This window comes from Chenopodium album, chromosome 21 (assembly GCF_948465745.1).
Source record: "Chenopodium album chromosome 21, dcCheAlbu1.1, whole genome shotgun sequence".
Lineage (NCBI taxonomy): Eukaryota > Viridiplantae > Streptophyta > Magnoliopsida > Caryophyllales > Amaranthaceae > Chenopodium > Chenopodium album.
The window spans coordinates 3,116,713-3,136,778 of record NC_137854.1 but is presented as its reverse complement, the minus strand read 5'-3'; the positions used below and the strand labels follow the sequence as shown (position 1 = coordinate 3,136,778).

Here is a 20,066-nt window from a genome sequence, read left to right as displayed (position 1 = left end):
TAGTTATGCTATAGTATCTTCGATATTTTGAGTGTACAATAATATGCATAATTATCTTAAATATTAAATGGTCTTGTCTTAAATATCTTTTGATTCATGTATATTTTTAAGTGAATCATTGAAATTGTATTCATTTACCTTTCATAATTCCATATATATATATAGACCTTTTTTTTTTCCTTATGTCATGAATATAATTGACAATCACTTTCCATTTTCTTCCATATTCTCTACATAATCATATTCCAAAAATTATATAAAATTTCTTAAATTCATGAAAGGCGAGATATTGAATTACATACTGCATAATGATGATTAATTGATAGGATTTGAACCCAATGCCACATAAGAATAAAATCCTACATTGACCATCGGTTTGAAATTATCGATATATAATAAAGGTGTGTTCAATTCACCTGATTTTCACTTATTAGAACTTATTTTAATTGTAATTTGAACTTGAATAATCTTTATCGAAACTTATTTTTCTTGAATTAAACTTATCTGACCTACAATGAGTTAAAATAAGGTGAACAGAATAAATTTAGAGAATATCTTAACGGTTGAGAGTCAAAAGGAATACGTACAATATTTTTCATTTCTTCATTTAACCAAAAGCTAATTTTAGGTTGGTTCATTAAAAACACATTCACAATTTTTCTTCATATTTGTTGCCTATCTTGTTAGGCACAAGTCTTTTTCATTTTTAATTTACTTTCACGAGCATTAACAAGTATTTATGACATTATACTACAGTATCACTGTACTATGATTATGATACAAAAATTTCTCTAACTACAAAGAGAACCGGCATTTTTTTTTTTTTTGGTGTTTAGAGAGTCACAAGGGCAAGGGTGAGAATCGATCCCAAGGTCCCCTGAAATCGGAAGGGAAGCTCTAACCACTTGAGTTATCCCTCACTCTCAGAGAACCGGCATTTTTAATATGGCATCGGCACATATTTTATTCTAATTTTCTAAACATAAAAAAAGGACATATATGTCGTGTTATAATTGGTCAATATAAAGCCCAAGATTTCTTGGTAATTGGTATGTTTTCCCATTTCTCTCTCCTCTCGCTCAACGCCTCTACCTTCCTCTCTCTAAACGTGATTCTCATCACCCAAGTAATAATTTTAGTACATTCTTTACTTGCCCCAAACTATCCAACTTTTACCTTAATAACATCAATATATTCTCTAATAATCTCTTCTTTCCTTTATATCATCAATCAGTCATAATTAACCTGTAATTGGTTAATAATCAGAATCAATAATCCTGCATTCCCAAAAAAAAAAAAAAAAAAAAAAAAAAATGGCAAAGTGTTTCAGCTTCACATCAACAAGAGACACATGTTACAAATATTCATTCGAAAACGCGGGATTAAAATCGACGACAAAAGATCTAGGAGAAGGTACAACAATGCATTGTTGGGCACCAAGAAAGCACAAACAAAACAAACCAAACCTTGTTTTGTTACATGGTTTAGGTGCTAATGCTATGTGGCAATGGGATTACTTCATATCTCCTTTAATCCCTAAATTTAATGTTTATGTCCCTGATCTTGTCTTCTTTGGTGAGTCTTACACGACTCGGTCCGAGCGGACCGAGTCGTTTCAAGCTCAGTGTGTGATGAAAATGATGGAGGATTTAGGAGTGAAAAAAATGAGTGTTTGTGGGGTTAGTTATGGTGGGTTTGTAGCGTATAGTATGGCTGCTCAATTTCCTGATGCTATTGAAAAGTTGGTGCTAGTTTGTTCGGGTGTTTGTTTGGAAGCTAAAGATATGGATGAAGGGATGTTTAAGGTTAAAAGTGTTGATGATGCTGCCTCTATTTTGTTACCTCAAACTCCTCAAAAATTGAAGGAGTTGATGAAGCTTTCTTTTTACAAGCCTCAAACTCGTATTCCTAATTGCTTCTTGTCTGATTTTATTCAAGTAAGTTCTTTTTCTTCATTTTTCCACTTGTATTTTATTTTATGTTTGAAAATTGATTATACACGTACTCCCTCTGTTTCCTATGTGAATATATGATGCTCTAATTAGTCTAGAATATCTCGGCTAAAGAATCTAAAATTTTGATCGAAATGATACTCATGTCGATCCTATCTGATGTCCTTAGTTCTTTCGAATATCAATTTAGAAAATGTATTAAATGTTTATATGTTACTCTTTTACTTCTTCATTTTTTTTTTTAAAAAGATGGATTTTTTAAAAAATAGATCTTGCTTTACATAGGTTTGTTTATTGATCAGCTTTAGCTACTTTTTCATGTTTATTAGTGAGGACTAAAGGAGGATTGATTATCTTTAACTTTTGGTGAGATTAGAAGTGATACATGTGAGTGGCTGCAAACGTTTATGCAATTTAACATAGCTGTGCAATTTTGTGTGTATTCGATTATTGATGAACGCTACATGATTGACAATTGTGTCCAACTCAACATGATTGATTGTGTCCAACCACACTACTCAAGAAAACTAGCTACGGAAAATTTTGGGGAATTGGATTGCAACTTGTTCATGAATTGTCTTCCAAATATTCTTGATTGGCTGTAAGATACTCCGTAGTAGATCGTGCCACACGTGAGATATGGGCATACATGTAACTTGGGAAATGATTTTGGCATAACCTAAATTTATTTTGGCACATCCCTATGTGAGAGCGCAGTTTTTTATGCTCTTCTCACATAGAGGTGTGCCAAAATCAATGTAGGGTGTGCCAAAATCAATTTCCATGTAACTTGTATGGAGTTACTTTTTTCATCAAATATTTGTTAGAAAAGTACTTCCTCCGTCCCAAAAAGAACGACCCATTTGGTCAAAACTTTGTCCCAAAAAGAATGACCCATTTGCATTGAAACACCTACCAATTTGCTACAATATTTGTTCAAAATTAGCTTCCCATATAAAAATTTGATTTTCCATGTTATTTTATTACTTTCTCTCTCTATTTTTTTACAAACCCCATGTAAATTTATCTTTCCAATATACTTTTACTTCTTTTTATTAACTTCTTTAATACGCACGTAATCAACCCAAATGGGTCTTTCTTTTTAGGACGGAGGGAGTGTATAAACTTGTATGGAGTAACTTTTTTCATCAAATATTTGGTAGAAAAGTATATAAACTTGGATCAAAATGACAATGTTGCAAAACATTAATTAAACTAATACGAAGAATATGTTTAGTTACAAGGCAATTGGTCGGCTAATTTTTTTTGACAATAAGTCCCAAGGTAGTATATAGCATGACGATTTCAAGAGTTCACACTCCCAAGGGTCCAAGTTTGGTCCCTAGGCCATTGGAAACAAATTGGGAAGGCGCGGGGAATGTGGAAGGGATCAGGGTGTCATTGCACATGTGAAATCCCTTTATGGCCTCTTTAGATTTCACAATTCTTGAAAAAGAAAGATTTTGATTAAAAATATAAGTAAGTTTGTGCATTTTGGTTGATATATTGGGTAGGAAGTAGTGATTTTATTGTCCCGAAACATGATTTCTCTTCACTTGTGAATTGTGATACAAATTTGAAGATTGCCACCGTTTTTCTATTGGCTTTGACCTTGTATTATTCAAGTTTGGAGTAAAGCTTGAAAACTTACTTAAACAAAACTTCTTTGCACGCTTCATCAGGTGATGTGCACTGAAAACCGGGAGCAAAGGAAACAGTTGATAGAAGCCTTGCATAAGGATAGAAAACTCGCTAATCTTCCTAAGATTAATAAGGTAACAAAATGCACTACTGTTTATCTTTCGTTGTTGTACTCATCCAAGAAGCTGATCATGTCATTGTTACTCGTGTTGGTGCAGACCACATTGATCATATGGGGAAAACACGATCAGGTGTTTCCAATAGAGCTTGCTTATAGACTGAAGAGGTATGCATTATTAGTTTGTAACATCAATGTCAAATTTTTAACATGTTTGATTTACTTATCTGGTCTCTCTTATGGTCTGTTTATATGTGTAGGCATATAGGTGAAAGCGCGGAACTAGTCATAGTTGAGAAAGCAGGGCATGCAATCAACATAGAGAAGCCCAAAGTACTATACAAGACCATGAAGAAATTTCTCTTTTCAGTTCCAAATTCTGAAAATAACGGCATTAGTAAATAATAATGCATTTGGAGAGTTGGAGGCCATGCCGATGATCATGTATTGTACAATCTTTCCATTGATGGAAGAATGAAGAAATATGGATTGTGTACAACATAGTATTAGAGTGTTTATTATACACAAAAATTGTGTAGGTATGAATCTTATATACATCTATAAATTGATCGGGTTTTATTATAATCTAGACTTATGATTTATCAAACATGTTTATGATTGGCATTAGGATAGGATAGGTAAACCTAGTTATTGCCATTTGCCAAAATTGCGCTTCACACAATCTTGAGACCTTATCAAGCACACAACAAAGTTCTGAAATTATAGTTCTAATCAAATCCTGCTGAAAAAAAAGAGAGAAAAATGGAAAAAATGAATTTAATTTTAATTGAAAAAATCCGACCTGCCGGAGTCGAACCAGCGACCTAAGGATTATCTGACAGGGTTTACCCACTACAGTCCTCCGCTCTACCAACTGAGCTAAGGTCGGATGTTGTACTTTAGCTCACTTATTTTATTATATAAAACACAATTGACAGCAAAGAAGATTCGATTTCCCAATTTTATTCTTTGTTAGGAGAACCAAACTTAAGATAGAAATGTAATGTTGCTTATGTCAGCTTATTGAACGTAAAAATATAATATTTAGTCATGATTAGTGTAACACAAATCATATGATGATTTTATGTACCTATGTATAAATTACATGCATTAATAAATGTTTACTCTAATAAAATTTATGTATGTATATTTATTGAGTTAGATCAGCATTAGCTATATCACAATTTAATAATTTACACATCATAATCAAGCTAAGGTTATTCTAATAGTCTATTTGGTCATCACAACAAAAGCAAATCAGTACAATCTCTCATTTTTTTTACATATGGACCTTGGCACATCAGTACCAGAAAGCTATGGATCGAAGCGGATCATTAAAACAGAAATCAATAATCAAATAAATTCATCAATCAACATACATTGATCTCATACATAAAGATAATATAACCCACAAATAAAATTGTATCTTACATTATGCTTTCTAGCACTCAGTCAAATATTAATTTCTTGTTAAATTTGAGATTACCATACGATAGGAAAAGATTAAATTGTTAGCTTAAAAGACGACCCAAAATTCAACCGATGGCTATCCAACAAGAAAACAAGAGCCTCCAATTCACTACTTTCACCAGTTTTCTAGTATGAGTTTCTTTCCATCCATAATCTAGGAAAAGATTGTGGCCTGTCCAAGATCCTCAGCTTAAGGAGAAAATGAGCGATCATCCCACATAAGAACCCAAGTGACGCCCCTGATCCTACAAGGGTTACAGCAGTCACCAAAAGCATCACAAACGCCTCGGCTTTCGTGTTCATATCCCTACAAGCCATAGCGAGCTCAAGGCCAGCAAATAAAAGTAACACCCCCAAGACTCCTACAGGAAATTGGTCTAATATTTTGACAATTGAACTCCCCAAAACTACACCAATAACCAATTTTCCCATGCCCAAAAGGGCTACACACCCGCCACTTCTCCCCCCGAACTTATATTGCCCCGCGAGACCTCCAGCTCCGTGGCAAGTTGGTATGGCACCAAACCAGCACCCAACTAAATTCATCATTCCAACAGTCACAGAAAGTGATGTCGCCGAGAAATCCTTCCCTGGAAAAAGGTCTGATGACAACTTACACACCGCAATGACTGAGTTTAACACAGATAAAGGCAATTGTGGAATTGTACCTTGGATGAACCCTTGTTTCCAAGACTCCTTAGAAATGTTTATAACATGAATAGGAGAAGGTCCAAATTTAAAACCCTTGAACACTTCTTTAGGTCCACTAACAAATGCCAAAATTACCCCTAACAAGAAGATCATAACAGCACTAGGAAGTGAATACAAAACCCTCCTAAAACCCTTACTACCCAAACCCCTCCTCCTCTCCATCTCATCACCACCACTAGCACCGGCCCCGCGTTCGCCACTCGATTCCAAGTCACACCCACCATTCTGTCTATCCTCCCCAGCCCCATTCACAAGAATAATAAAACATGCACAAACAATAGCCAACAACAAACCATCCAAACCCAACCAAGGCCTGTCACCTACACTCTTAGACTTAGCAAAATCCTGCTCTTTTGTTATATACTTAACAGCAGCCATTGCAAATTTTAACCCTTGTGAAACCTGAATTCCTCTAACAACAGAAAGGAATTAACAGATAAACAAGTTGCATCAATTGTGTAACACCCAATAAAAATAAAATTCCTGCTGTACAAATCCCTGCTGCCATAACCTCTGGAATTCCAAAATTTGGATTAGCAATTGCAACTGCTGCAATTGATTTCATGGGTTGAACCGGCATCGGTATACCGTAGATTGCACCAGTAACAATGTTGTAAATACCTGTAAAGATAAGGGTAGTACCCAAATCAAGATTTCTTGACAATGTTAAGGCCAATACTATTGGGATATAAGTGCCCAAATCTCCCATTGCACCATTCAATTCCCCCCATTTTGACCTGAAACTGAGGTTTTCTTTAAGGGTACCCCAGAAATTGTAGGGAAATTTGTGGTGAATTGGGTCTGGAGTTGGGTTTTCATGGATTTGATGGTTTAAATTTTCTGAAAGTTGCTGATGAATTTGGGGTTCCATCTGATTTGTTTTTGAGAAAGAACACTTTTTTGTTTTTATTTATATGAGTTTAAAAATGAACTCAATCATAATTTGTCTTTTAGAGGTATCAGGGGTCATTTATGTTGAAATTGGACCTATAAAATAAGGGCAAATTGATGTGAGTCCTAATCTTGTGGGGAGGTGATTACTGAATTTGATTGAGACTTTAAAGGTAGTTCTTTTTTGGAGAAATGATGTTTGCGAAATATATTCTCTAATCTCCACTGCATGAGTATTGAAGTGTGCTTGGCTTCAATTCAGAAGACAATTTCAATACTTTTTGTTTCATTTTTGCCATTTGTTTTATTCCCTCTGCTTTATTTTTTGGTGCAAATGTCAACTTCTTTGATAGAGATGGACTTGTTTTTGAAGGATTGATAGAGATGGACTTAAATTAGGGATAAGATGCCATTTAACTGTTTATTAGCACCTTGTTTGTGGGGCCTCTCTAGACAGGTTGCGTTCATGCATACGTCGCCTAGAAAAACTCCAGATGGAACTTATTTTAGGTACAGACGGATGTATAATCAGATATTTGATTTAAGCTTGCTGACATTTACTTGATTTTCAGTCTTTATTAAGTATATTATCTACAAAAATGCAGTACAGCAACAAGGGTCAAGGGTAGCATCATCTAGAACTGATGACATCATATATGACCAAACTGTGAAAAAAAAAACTGGTGACACAGGAAAAGAAAAGACAGAGCTAAAGAATGTTCAATCTGTTTCTATATACTTTGAAATGATACATAGTTCGTATACAACATACATAGTTTACTTATTCAACAGCAAATATCTAACTTCATATCTCAAGAAACATGTTTAACTTTCCCGCCCGCACTCAACGCGGTAAAATGTAATGTAATAAATTAGCTATCACTCTATCAGTAATTTCCCATCTCCTCCTATCACCAAAAAGAATACAAGTTTAGTATCTCTATAGTCTATACATTAGTTAGGAATCCAACAGAGGCACAGAAATATATCTCTGTCTTCCCATATAGTCCTTGGTGACCACAACAACATTATCAAACCAAACACTATCAGGCTTTGAAAGAGGAGCAACATCATATGCTCATACTTTGTCCCCTGGAAAGGGCTTACGGCATATGAGTACTCTCTCATCAATGTTTGCTTCCACGTCTACAGTCCGGGCATCCCATCTAAATCTTGTCGCAAGTGTTCTAGCTAGTTCAATCATTGAAGGTGTGTCACGGAATATAACCCAACCCTGGGAGGGGAAAATTTTCAGTAACAGTGGACAATGGCCAAAACTTTTAAGTTGAGGTAATAGCAAGAAAAAAAATATAATCATCACCACAACTCAAAATTAAAACTGTACATTCAGCATACCTCTGGACGAAGGAGTCTGTCTATGTCTAAGAAGAGATCAAGCATTATGCACTTCTGATGCTGATGTGTCTCAAGTGACAGCAGTCCATCAGCATGGATCATATCATAAGTTCTTGGGTACGATGGAAAAGCTTCACACCTTGAATCAGAAAAAGAATGCAGTCAGAATTGTCAAAATAGAACGCCAAAATCAATTTTGCACAGAGGAACAAATCAGTCTCGGCAATAATCAGTCATAAAGGGTATACTGTCACATGTGAATCATGTACTAGTATATGGTATCTAAAGAGAAGAGATCCCCTATTGCATATCAACAAAGAAGTTATCATCACAACAAAGACCTACCAATTATGGGACGTGCCTATAAATCCTCTGTCATGAATTAAAGGGAGTGAGTTAGCTGCCGTTGTAGGAACCACATTCATGACCCACAGATTTTTCCCTGCTTCCAGCAAAGCATGACTGAATCCACCAAACTGAGCATTCATATCCAATACATTCCTAAGCATGTTAAAAGGTGGGGAAGGATCCTCATCACCAGGTCTCTTTGGATGATCAGAGTATATCTGGGGTGACAACAAAGACCAATATTCCTGAATTGCTGACTTCCACTTCAGGGAATCCGCAGAAAACACTTCAGGAAGGACACCTATTATCACATATAAAGAAATGCTCAGGGATGATTCTGATGAAACAATACTGCATCAATTTAAGGTTTATAAATTAACAAAAGAAAGAGTTTGAAAACATACCATACATCCTAATTTCACTAGAATTTAGACTTGCTCTAGAGGGCCAAGCTGTGCGCTGTTCAATTGGAATCCATCTTTCACTACGAGTTCCACCTATGCATAGATGGAGGGGTAGATAGTACGGAGATTCAACATCATAGTTCTTCTTACAGATAGGAGGGTTTGAACTATGCTTCCTGGATGAAACACAAAACAATAACATAGAAAGATCAACTAAAGCATGGAAATTTTACACGGTAGAAGTCATGTTTTCCCATTTAATTACTTGCGGCAACTTTATTGTGAAACACCATTCTTAGAAACAGAGAAATTACTTGTTAGCATAACAATTTCTGTGAGTGGTCTTTCTCCAAATAACAGTATCATCTTGCTGTGATAGCATATCCCAGCACAGACTTTCCGCAAATTGAAGGACAAATTGCCATTTCTTTTGGTTTTCATTGGTTTCATGTGATCCATGCATACCAGCAACAGGTGAAGTCCAGACAAAATACCCTCCAGGCTTCAGAAGTCGGTCAGCTTCAACTAGAAAAATCCCATCTGCGTAACAAGGCATATTAGGTACTTTTTTTCATCCAAGGAGTCTATTTTTCTTTCTTCTTTTTTTTTGGGAAGGGGGTAAATATTACCTTTTTCATCCCAGTCAATACCACATCTAGCACAATGCAACATGTCAAAGGAAAGTGATGAGAAAGGCAGCCGCTTTGAACTGAAGGAAGCAATCATTGCAGGGAGACCTCTTTCAAGTGTTAACTGAACTTGACTACCAGAAGGTTCATAATTTGCAATACACATTGTCAACAAATTTCGTGAGAAGAGATGTGCGCCAAAACTACCATAGCCACACCCAATGTCCAAAACAGATCTTATCTGAAAGACAAAAGATAAACAGAAAATAGTTTAAATTATAGGGCAGTTCATATTATCTCCTCAACTACACAGAGAAAGATAAGTAATAACATTAGCTAGAAAGGTATTGGCATCAGTAATGCAGTTTAACAATCTTTCATATACCGATTTAGTCAATCATTAATTTAAATTTAAATTCAATCGAACACCTCAACTGTGAAAGTTTGACAGAAAATATGATACTGCAAGATACATTCAAGATGTTATCATTGATCAGTGTCGGCCACAATATTGAGGTGTACATCCTCTCCAGCATATAAGCGATATTGTTTGAAATTAAATTCCAGCAATAGAAAAAACCAAAGTTACGTGCTGGATCATAGAAAAATGACTAATCACATTATTCAACTTCTTATTATTGTAGACAGAGGAGTTTTTCCTTCTAAAATTTAAGCAAGTCTTATACGATTTGACTTGAGAAGAAGTATTACTAAAATACAGCTGACATTTTGATAGCTATGGTATTGTGGGGAACTGGGGAATGGGGGTTGGAACTTACTCCTGCTTGATTAAAGTCAGACACACTTCTGAGACCAATCATGTCTGCAATTTGATGTGAGTAGTCATCAACTCCATCAAACATGAGAGAGTCTGAACGAAATGATATCTGGTCGTCTTCCAACATCATCAACCTGCAACACATGGTATAGGACATAAATACGCTTAACTAAAGAGTGATTTGTAAGCTATGTAGACTCGAAACACAAAAAGATACCCCTGTCCGCACTAACCTCTTTGTCACAGCTCCAGAAGTCAAAACCTCTTGAGCAGAAATCTTCACATTAGCATACCAAATCACATCCCTGCCAGAAGGCCACCTAAGAGGCAACCTATAATTCCTCGGTGGAAGAACCACACAATTCATTCTCGAACCCCTTTCACACTGACGTTCCAAGTAGAAATTTTCAGAAGTGTTAAAGCAAGGCACATAATTTTCATAATCCTGAGAGCAAAACTCGACTTCTTTGACCCTTGAGGAACCAAGAGAAAGCTCTTGGATATCTGAAAAGTCAGATATGAGCTGTTCTTGGAGCTGTAGCCACCAGTAACCACCAGCAAATTTATCTACGCGTAATGGTTTATTCGTGATAGAAACCATCCGTCTAATAGATGTAAGAAGCACAAAGAATGCTATTATAGCTACAACTAGCTTAAGAACAAAACTACATAAATTATGCTGCAATTTTCCTTTTCCATTCCCACCACCAACTTTTTCTACTCCAAAACAATGATCATCAACTACATTACATACATAGTCAGAAATGCTCGCCTTACACGAATCACCTTTCTCTTTGTCTTTCTTCCTTGCTATATCATTCTCTAAATCACTAACAGCAAGGTCAGCCTCCCGTAATCGACCACTAGATCCGGCTCGATTGTGTGGACCTACCATTGATCAGTAGTAATTCACCTAGGGTACTAATCTGTTACTCTCCAGTTCTGATAATCCTACCAAAAGCTGAAAAAAGCAAACTGTCCTGTGATTCAGCACTGATCTGATAGCTCAATTGATCCAGTTCATATAATTTGAATAACCAACTATTAAACTAGCATCATATAAACCCTAAATCGTCTAAATAACTAACAATTCAAAATCTGAACTTGTTAATACCAAGTAATGAATCATCTTACTCTAAAAAATGGGAATTTGTTGGATTTTGATTCTAACAAGCTAATCATATAGAATTTGAATCGTCTTACTCCAAAAACAAAAGCAAATTAGCAACAAGTAGAAGTAAACAATTCAACAATTGACATTTATAGAAGTTGGATCAAATCATATAAGGGAAGAATTTAAGCAGATCAAAGTATAAAATATTAAATGAACAAAAGTGAAGTTGCAGTGATTGAATTAGTATGGTGTTGGTTAACAAGATCTGAAAGTTACTATTGAAATATAGACGACAATTAAGAAGGATGAAGAAGAAACCTGTAGTTTCAAAAAGACGTTAAAGAAGTGAGGGACGGTGCAATGGTCGCGCTCTTATGAAAAGTCGGCAGTCGCTACACTAGTGTTTATAACAACAGGAGTTGTATATAATGACGGGTGTTGTTATTCGTCGCTCCCAATTTACAGGGTAACGCTCCCATTTTTGGAATGAAATTCCAATTTTACCCTTAATATATAAACACGGTTTTTTCACTCAACACATCACATGCTCACTCCCTCACCACATTCACCATCTCTCTTACTCCAAACTCTCTTAAAAACTTAAAATTCAAAATCTGAAATTTAAATTGTTTTAAAAAAAAAAAAATTCAACAATCATCAACCAAAAAACAACAAGAACATACACAAAAAAAGATGGGTGATTCGCGGCGAATTAGGATCACACACGGAGGAAGGGGCTTCGGCGACGGTGGAGGGAACGGCGGCGGAAGAGTCGGCGGCGGCGACCAGGTAAGCTTACGAAAAAAATAAAAATTTAAATTGGGACTTCCGCCTGAAATTTCCGGAAGAACCAGGGAGGATCCGCCTGGAATTTCTGGATCCTCCTAGGTACATCCGGAAAATCTGGGCGGAAGTCAGGATCCGCCTGATTTTTCCGGAAGTACCTAGGAGGATCAGGAAATTTCAGGCGGATCTTCCTAGGCTCTTCCGGAAATTTCAGGCGGAAGCCTCTGAAATTCGTTTTTTTTTTTTTTTTTTTTTTTTTGCGTGATTATTGAATTGTTGTTATTATTATTACAAAAACATCAGTGCTGGAAATTTTTTGCGTGATAAACAATAAAATTGTAGATTCACTAATTAAATTGTAATGGACAATAATAATATTGTTGTTGTATTCCTTTTGTTTTTATTATTATTATTTTTTGCGTGATTATTGAATTGTTGTTATTATGATTAGGATTAGTATTATTGTTGTTAATATTATTGTTGTTGTTGTTAATTTTTTTTTTTTTTGTTGTTGTTGTTATTATTTTTATTATTATTATTATTTTATTTTTTTATTATTATGTTTTTTTTATTATTATTATTATTTTTATCATTAATATTATTATTATTTTTATCATTAATATTATTATTATTATGATTATTGTATGATTATTGGTGTTGTTGTTGTGATTATTGTTATTGTTGTTATTATTAGTATTCTTGTTTTTTTTTTTTAAAAAAAAACGTTATGATTAGTATTGTTATATGTATTTTATTAAAAGTACATTGCAAAATTATTATTATTATTATTGTTGTTGTTGTTGTTGTTGTTGTTGTTGTTGTTGTTGTTGTTGTTGTTGTTGTTGTTGTTGTTGTCATTATTATTGTTGTTGTTGTTACTTATGTTCTTATTATGATTATCATTACTATTGTTGTTGTTCTTATTTTTATTATTATTATTCTGATTATTATTGTTGTTGTTATTTTTATTTTTAACTATATTTTTAATGGTGTGTACTTGTTTATTGTAGATCGAGGATTTTGGTGCTCGTCATGCAATATCACGACATTTGAATGCGTCAGTTAGGAGACAGTCTTCTCGTTCAGCACCGTCACAGCCCGAGCAGCAATACAGGTCTACTAGTGGTTGGTCGGGAGACCAACAGTCGGGTAGTAGTCGGCCTGTGTATTCGGCTGGTAGAGCACCAATATCATTTGACGAAGACGACGAAGACTTGGGTAGTCATGCTGATGACCAGGATGAAGAATCGGGCCCTCAGGATTATCATATGGTATATAGGGGTCAGTATGGGAGATTTGTTGGTAGTGGATCGAGTCAGCCTACTACTAGCTCTGCAGAGACATGGTTAGTGCAGGAGCCGATGCCGGGTGGTCCCGAGGATGGGACTGTTATCCCTAGTTTTGGCGGTCACGTGGCCTGATATATATGGGCGGAGCAGGAGCGTAGTGTTTTGCGGTGTTTGAGTAGGACAAAGTTGTGTGCTGATCTGGTTAGGTGGCGAGGTCGTCAATCAGCGGAGAGCCAACAGTCGATTGATGCCAGTTGGCTGTCTCACTTACCCGGGCTTATGTTCAAAAGACTTGATTGGCCGTTGATTTCTGCATTTGTTGAGAGATGGCAGCCAGATACAAACACATTTCATATGCCATTTGGGGAGATCACGATCATGTTGCACGATGTGTACAACATTCTCGGGCTACGTGTTCATGGGCAGATGGTCACCACTACACCTAGCACGGACGTGCTACGAGACGCTTGCTCGGTTACCATGGATATGACTCCGGATGATTTGTCTGAGATTTGCGGCACGAAGACGATTTGGCAGGGTAGTGGGGTGTTGACTGATAAGATTTTGGAGTCGACATTGGAGGTTGAGAGAGAGTGGGGTGATCAGTATAATGCGTACGTGTGGTTAGTGCTTGGAGGTACATTGTTTGTAGACAAGAGTGGTAACCGTACACATCCTTCCTTCCTCCACGAGCTATGTTATGAAGATGTCCCTATTAACGAGTACGCATGGGGCATAGCTGCACTAGCTTATTTGTATCGGCAATTGGGCACGGCATCACGGAAAGGTGCTGATTCGATCGCTGGATGTCTGACGCTGCTGCAAGCGTGGATTTACGAGTACTTTCCGTGCTTTCGGCCTCAGCAGGGTACCTTGACGAGGGACCTTAATATCCCTCGTGCGTCTGTTTGAGATGTTGGCGCGGGATGTCCCAGCAAGAACTTGGAGCGCCTATTAGCATTTCGTACTAGAATTGATGCACTGACTGAGCGGGAGGTGAACTGGCTACCGTACGGAGTTGATCCTGGGGAACGAGTCCCCTCCACTTTATTCAATGGCTGCATCCGGTACCGTAACATAATTGAGCCGTACATGCCCGACAGAGTTGTTCGACAACTTGGATTCGTGCAAGGGATTCCACGTGACATTATCAGGCCAGAGAAGGCCAAGAGGCCGACTAACTTGAAGATGTACCGAGTAGACTTTCCGACCGAGATGACAGATGTGATGTGGAAGAGGTTTGTCCCTGGCGCGTCCCACAATTTAGTATTTGGTGCCCTCACCAGACTCGTTGCTGGAGCTCCTACAGTTTTTCCAGGTTACATGCAGTGGCTGTATAGGTTTTCTCACCCTCGGATATCTCCAGGTTCAGGAGTTACAAGCAACCTTCCAGAGCGGACTAACACTGATTATGTAAGTTTTTATGGTTATTGTACTATTAAAATTGACGAATAATAATTGTTTTTTATTTAATATATTGTTGTTTGATTTGCAGTGGATGAGTCGGTCCATGGAGATTCACCAAAGAGCATTGACGGAGTATCCTCACATGTCGCATGAGACCAAGGCATTGACTGAGCAACTTTTATTTGATTGGAAGTCAAAAATGGGGATGTAGATTGTTGTTTAGTCATTTGAACTGCTTTATTACTTGTTTGAACTGCTTATTATTACTTTGTTTTTTAGATCTCAAGGGCGGATCATTACTTCCGCCTAAAATTTCCGGAAGTACCATGGAGGATCCGGAAATTTTAGGCGGATCCTCCATGGGACATCCGGAAATTTTGGGCGGATGTCCCATTTTCAGAAAATAAAAAAAAAAATTACAGAATGTTGCGACGCATTCTCCGGCGTACGAACTTCCCAGTCGTCCCAGGCGTCCATTATCCTAGATCCGTCGGAAAAAACTTGATGATTTAAATGTTTTTTTAAAAAAATATTTAAGGTGGTCGAGGGGACCGATTTGGTTTGAAGTTGTGGGGACCGATGTGCTCGGGATTTACAGTGTACTACTTTGAGGGGACCGATAGTGGGTAAAATGTGCATGAAGGGAACAAAGTCCTCTTTTTTATATTACAATTTCGATGAAGGGCATACTTGTCCATTCAAGTCAAAATGGGAGCGTTACTATATAAAATGGGAGCGACGAATAGCGATTCACATAATGACTCACTATGAATTTATGATTTGTGACTTCTATTACTTCGACTTCTATTTCGAGAAATCCAAGTTATGCTATGATTAAGTGTCTGTTCTCTTTAGATTATTTTCACTTCACTTCAGTTAAATTTAGCTCCAATAAGTTTAGTTTAGTTTTAGTTCTTAATTTCCTTCTCTCATAAAATACTTAGTTCAGTTAAGTCGAGTTCAGCTCAATTCAGTCAATCAGATTAGGCTCTAATTGTGTGAATAAATCAACAACTTTTCATCATAATTGTTTATTATGAAAATGACATGCTGGCTAAATAAAGTTGTTGAAATTAACATCTCATTATACGTAAACATCATAATTGTTGATTTTATTGTGAAAATGGTATGCTGGTTAGATAAAGTTGTTGATTTATACAAAATTTCCATTTTTTTAGTTGTTCAGTTTATATGCTAAGTTAGCATATACGGAAGATTAAAAACTTAATCAATAAAACTAACAACCGAACAACCAAAAAAGTGGCAATATATTTTCAATATTAATTTTGAATTAATATCTTAAGTATTCTATCAATTGTTAATTTTTCTAGGTATTACCGTATTACTAGATGGTTGAAGCATTTATGCAAACTTGATCATTAATCATTTAAAACTACTTGTATTTGGTGGTACACTGATAATTCCTAGTAAATGGGAGGCAGTCAGGCAGATTTAGGTTCTTTGTCGCAATTTATTCTTCACATGTTGCACATTAAAGACCACTCGCAACATTGCCGATTTGCCGAGCAAAGCTCATCAGTTCAAGAATTCTGCTGAAAAGCAAAATGAATTTAATAAAAAAAAAGTGGGGTGAGAGAGGCTCGAACTCTCGACCTCAGGATTTCTCAGAAGCTATGAGACCTACGCGCTAACCAACTGCGCCACCACCCCTTTTAGTCCCACTTGCAGATTTTAATACTGCAACATATCTAATGCTTTGATTTTGCATGTTTCAATAATTTTAAATTTTTATTGAGTATCTATGCAAGATAAACATTTGATATAAGATACTAATACGTAGTATTACACAATCTTGTACAATACCATATAAATATCAATAATAGAAAAAATCGCGGTGCATATTTCGTACTCATATTACATAACAAACCGGTCTTATAGTGTGACTTTTCAAATTATGAATACAATCTCATTAGTTCAGTGTTGAACTAGGCTAAACATACATTTTTTTAGCTAATCGATGCATCACAATGAAGAGCCTCTTTGATAAGCCTCTCAAAATTTTCAAAGGATGAACCTCCAATATTGGTAGCCTCCTCAGCTTTCTCTTGCCAATCCAAAGCATTTTTTCTTAATTTCTCCCCTTTCTCTCCATCCATCACTTCTCTAACCAAATCCTCAATCTCCTTTCTTTTAACCTCTTGATTCACCTCAAGCCCAACCCCCCACTCATCATCCAAACACGCGTACCTACAATTCGTGGATTGCTCAAAAAAGAACGGCCAACAAATAACAGGCAAACCACCTCTACACACAGCCTCGAGCAAAGAATTCCACCCACAATGCGTCAAGAAAACACCAACCGCGGGATGAACCAACACTTGCTCTTGTGGACACCAACTCACCACCAATCCTCTATCCCTAATCTCATCCATAAATTCCTTAGGCAACAACTCTGATTCCTCCATGCTAACAACATCCGGACGTAGGACCCACAAGAATGGGTGCTTGCTATTGGCTAAACCCCATGCAAATTCCATAAGATTTTCCTTAGACATTGTAGTAACACTACCATAGTTTACATACACAACTGATTTGGGCTTTCTTTGGGCCAACCACTCAAGACATTGGATATCGTCTTTCCATAAAGTGGGCCGAAATGACTTTAATGGGCTTTCAGGTACATGTTTTTGCTCTAGTATTGGAAGTGGGCCAATTGTGTAGATTTGAGGGGAGATATTGGATTTAATGGCCTCTATAACTCGTTTTTCGAATGAATCGAATGTGTTGAATATTAGGGCAGATGCTTTGAGACAACTTTGAACTTGTTCTTTTTGAAATGTGAAAAGAATTTCATCTTCATTTGTAATTCTCATAAGAGAAGGAAGATCTCCAAGGCGCATATTCTCCATGCCTGGTATCCAATTTATTGGTGTGTTCAAGGTTCCGTCGTGCTTGTAGCTTTCATCTATGACCATTATAAAATTAAAATTAGACCGATTTATTCCACTCTATATATACTGATCCAGATTTAGTTCTTAGAGGTTGAGTAATTAAAAACTTTAATATTATATAATTGTGAAAGTGATAAGTTGTTGAAATGCGTAGAGTACTTTGAAAACCATAAAATCAATTGTTTGTAATTATATAAAATGTGTTATCAAACATAACCTAATATTTAATTTAGATTAGCTCTTTGACCTCCATGTAAACAAAAGTAACAAATTAAGGTTGTATTGAAAATTCTTGTCATCTTACGTGTAATATAATTAAATATTTCAAAGATGTTTTTCAATACCATTTTGCATCTTATCATGATTGTGATATGTAATGACTTGTGCACTATACAACAAAATACAAGGTTATCACCAATTCACCACCACATACACATTATCTATAGTACTGTTAGTCTATTACTATATAGTCCTAACAAATTATTAAAACATCATTGCTAGTTATTGTTTGTTGGAATCCCAAATCGTTAATTACTCACTAATTATTGTTGGTCAGAATCACAAATTGTTAATTACTAATATATAGATAAATACGCTGATTCTAGATCATCATGCAATAATCACGATAGTCAATTACTAACTTCGTTACACATTATTTGCAACGATCTGACATAAAGTAGAGAGGGAAAATGCTATTCGTAACAAAAAAATGTAACTGAGGTAGTAATTAAATAGACTAACCTTTAAAGGGAATAATTCCCCTTTCAAGAAGTTGAGGATAGCAAAGATAACCCATTAAACCACAAGCGGAGGCAGTCCATAGTTGGACACCCGGAAGACCAATCTCTCTAGCAGCTTCAACAACACCACCCAACAACCCATCAGCAATGACACATGTCATCGGAGGAGCACCAGTCTTGGCTCGTACCCTCGCCAAGAGCTCACGAGAAGCAGGCAAACAATTATCACGTAGAGCATAACATAGAGTAGGAGGGTCTTGGGTTGCATCACGATCGGACGGTGGTAATCCATCATCCATACTTTCAAACTTGAAATCAGGAAAACAGTTGACCCACTCATCATCATCCGACGGTGATGAACCCTTGTTGGCCTTGATCAGACGGTTGTGATTGAAGTGGGTGTTGACAAAGGTTATGTAGAAGCCTCTAGAATGAAGAAGTTTGGCTAATTGCATCATAGGAATTAAATGACCTTGTGCTGGAAAAGCTACACATATTGCATGAGGCTTGTTATTCATTTTTACTAACAATTTTATGGTTGTTAAAGTTTTAATTTGAGGGTTCTTTAGCTTAGATATAGTCACTATTTATGTATATATATCAAAGATAGAATGTTAGACCTCAATAATGGAGTATGATAAAAATAATTAAGGTCGTTTTTACTCTAATTTAATATAATTTCATCTTAATCACGGTGTTGTTAAAGTCTATTTGAATCTCCTTGTCTCTATGTAGTCATCTAAATTATAATTGGCTAGTTTTAATTTCTTTAACACCATTGTTTTATTTATTAGTGTAATTGTTGTCGAGTGTTGACGATTGACACAAATCATTGCCATTGCCACATGACTTTGATGTTGATAGACATCAGCCGCCTACTCGGATACGATTTAGGGTAGTTCCAAATTAATTCAAACCCGAAATGATATTATATGGATATATATATTAAAATCGGGTTGAATCAAACCCATCTAATCAAGCAGATTATAACCGGTTGTATAATAAAAATTGTCATTAACAGAGACTTTAAAAAAGTAACTACTAGTACTTGTATATCTTTTGTTCATCATATGGTCCAAAAGTGACATCAATAGTTGGAAGACAAGTTTGACACGAAGGTACATATTATATGATTGGTGTTCTTCATTGTATGAAACTTTAGTTGATTTATAAGTGTTTTTTTTTTTTTTTTTTTGGAAACAGATTTTTAAATGTGGTTAAGGTATTATTGCTTGGTCCCCTATGTAAAAAAAAATCTCTTGAGCCATTTTCATGTGTAAAAAATCCGTCTACATTTTCACAATTTTTATAGAGATTAAAAATCAGCCATAACCCTTGAGATAAAATTGAGCTCAAATTAGTTTAGGATTTTAAGTTAATCAAGTAGGAAAAAAAAATGAAATAAAGTATATAGGAATTGGACCATATCATGAACGTAAGGAAAAACTACACTTGATTCAATTATTGTTTAATTTAAAGCAAGAGCTAGTACAACAGACTAACTAGGAAGTAAGAGCACT

General features: G+C 36.0%; 3 protein-coding genes, 2 non-coding genes and 1 pseudogene across 5 annotated transcripts; 1 reads left to right on the top strand and 5 right to left on the bottom strand.

The window, feature by feature from the left end:
- Positions 1-983: 983 nt before the first annotated feature.
- LOC145602200 (uncharacterized) lies at positions 984-4,279 on the top strand. The gene is made up of 4 exons (XM_081658376.1): positions 984-1,937; positions 3,635-3,727; positions 3,812-3,879; positions 3,972-4,279. Exons 1-4 carry the CDS (start codon positions 1,314-1,316, stop codon positions 4,114-4,116), a joined length of 930 nt encoding a protein of 309 aa, XP_081514502.1. The 5' UTR covers positions 984-1,313; the 3' UTR covers positions 4,117-4,279.
- Positions 4,280-4,507: 228 nt separating this feature from the next.
- TRNAY-GUA (transfer RNA tyrosine (anticodon GUA)) lies at positions 4,508-4,600 on the bottom strand. The gene is made up of 2 exons: positions 4,564-4,600; positions 4,508-4,543 (listed from the first exon to the last, which is right to left on the bottom strand). It is a non-coding gene; the product is annotated as a tRNA-Tyr (tRNA).
- Positions 4,601-5,125: 525 nt separating this feature from the next.
- Positions 5,126-6,777, bottom strand: LOC145602464 (molybdate transporter 1 pseudogene; annotated as a pseudogene).
- A 716-nt stretch (positions 6,778-7,493) lies between these two features.
- On the bottom strand, positions 7,494-12,306 carry LOC145601945 (putative pectin methyltransferase QUA2). The gene is made up of 9 exons (XM_081658035.1): positions 11,731-12,306; positions 10,532-11,273; positions 10,300-10,432; positions 9,521-9,761; positions 9,206-9,431; positions 8,892-9,067; positions 8,485-8,788; positions 8,140-8,278; positions 7,494-8,017 (listed from the first exon to the last, which is right to left on the bottom strand). Exons 2-9 carry the CDS (start codon positions 11,191-11,193, stop codon positions 7,862-7,864), a joined length of 2,037 nt encoding a protein of 678 aa, XP_081514161.1. The 5' UTR covers positions 11,194-11,273; positions 11,731-12,306; the 3' UTR covers positions 7,494-7,861.
- Positions 12,307-16,480: 4,174 nt separating this feature from the next.
- Positions 16,481-16,565, bottom strand: TRNAM-CAU (transfer RNA methionine (anticodon CAU)). Its single transcript is given in 2 exon segments — positions 16,481-16,516; positions 16,528-16,565. It is a non-coding gene; the product is annotated as a tRNA-Met (tRNA).
- A 170-nt stretch (positions 16,566-16,735) lies between these two features.
- On the bottom strand, positions 16,736-19,071 carry LOC145602174 (linamarin synthase 2-like). Its single transcript, XM_081658341.1, has 2 exons — positions 18,548-19,071; positions 16,736-17,820 (listed from the first exon to the last, which is right to left on the bottom strand). Exons 1-2 carry the CDS (start codon positions 19,062-19,064, stop codon positions 16,862-16,864), a joined length of 1,476 nt encoding a protein of 491 aa, XP_081514467.1. The 5' UTR covers positions 19,065-19,071; the 3' UTR covers positions 16,736-16,861.
- Positions 19,072-20,066: the final 995 nt, after the last annotated feature.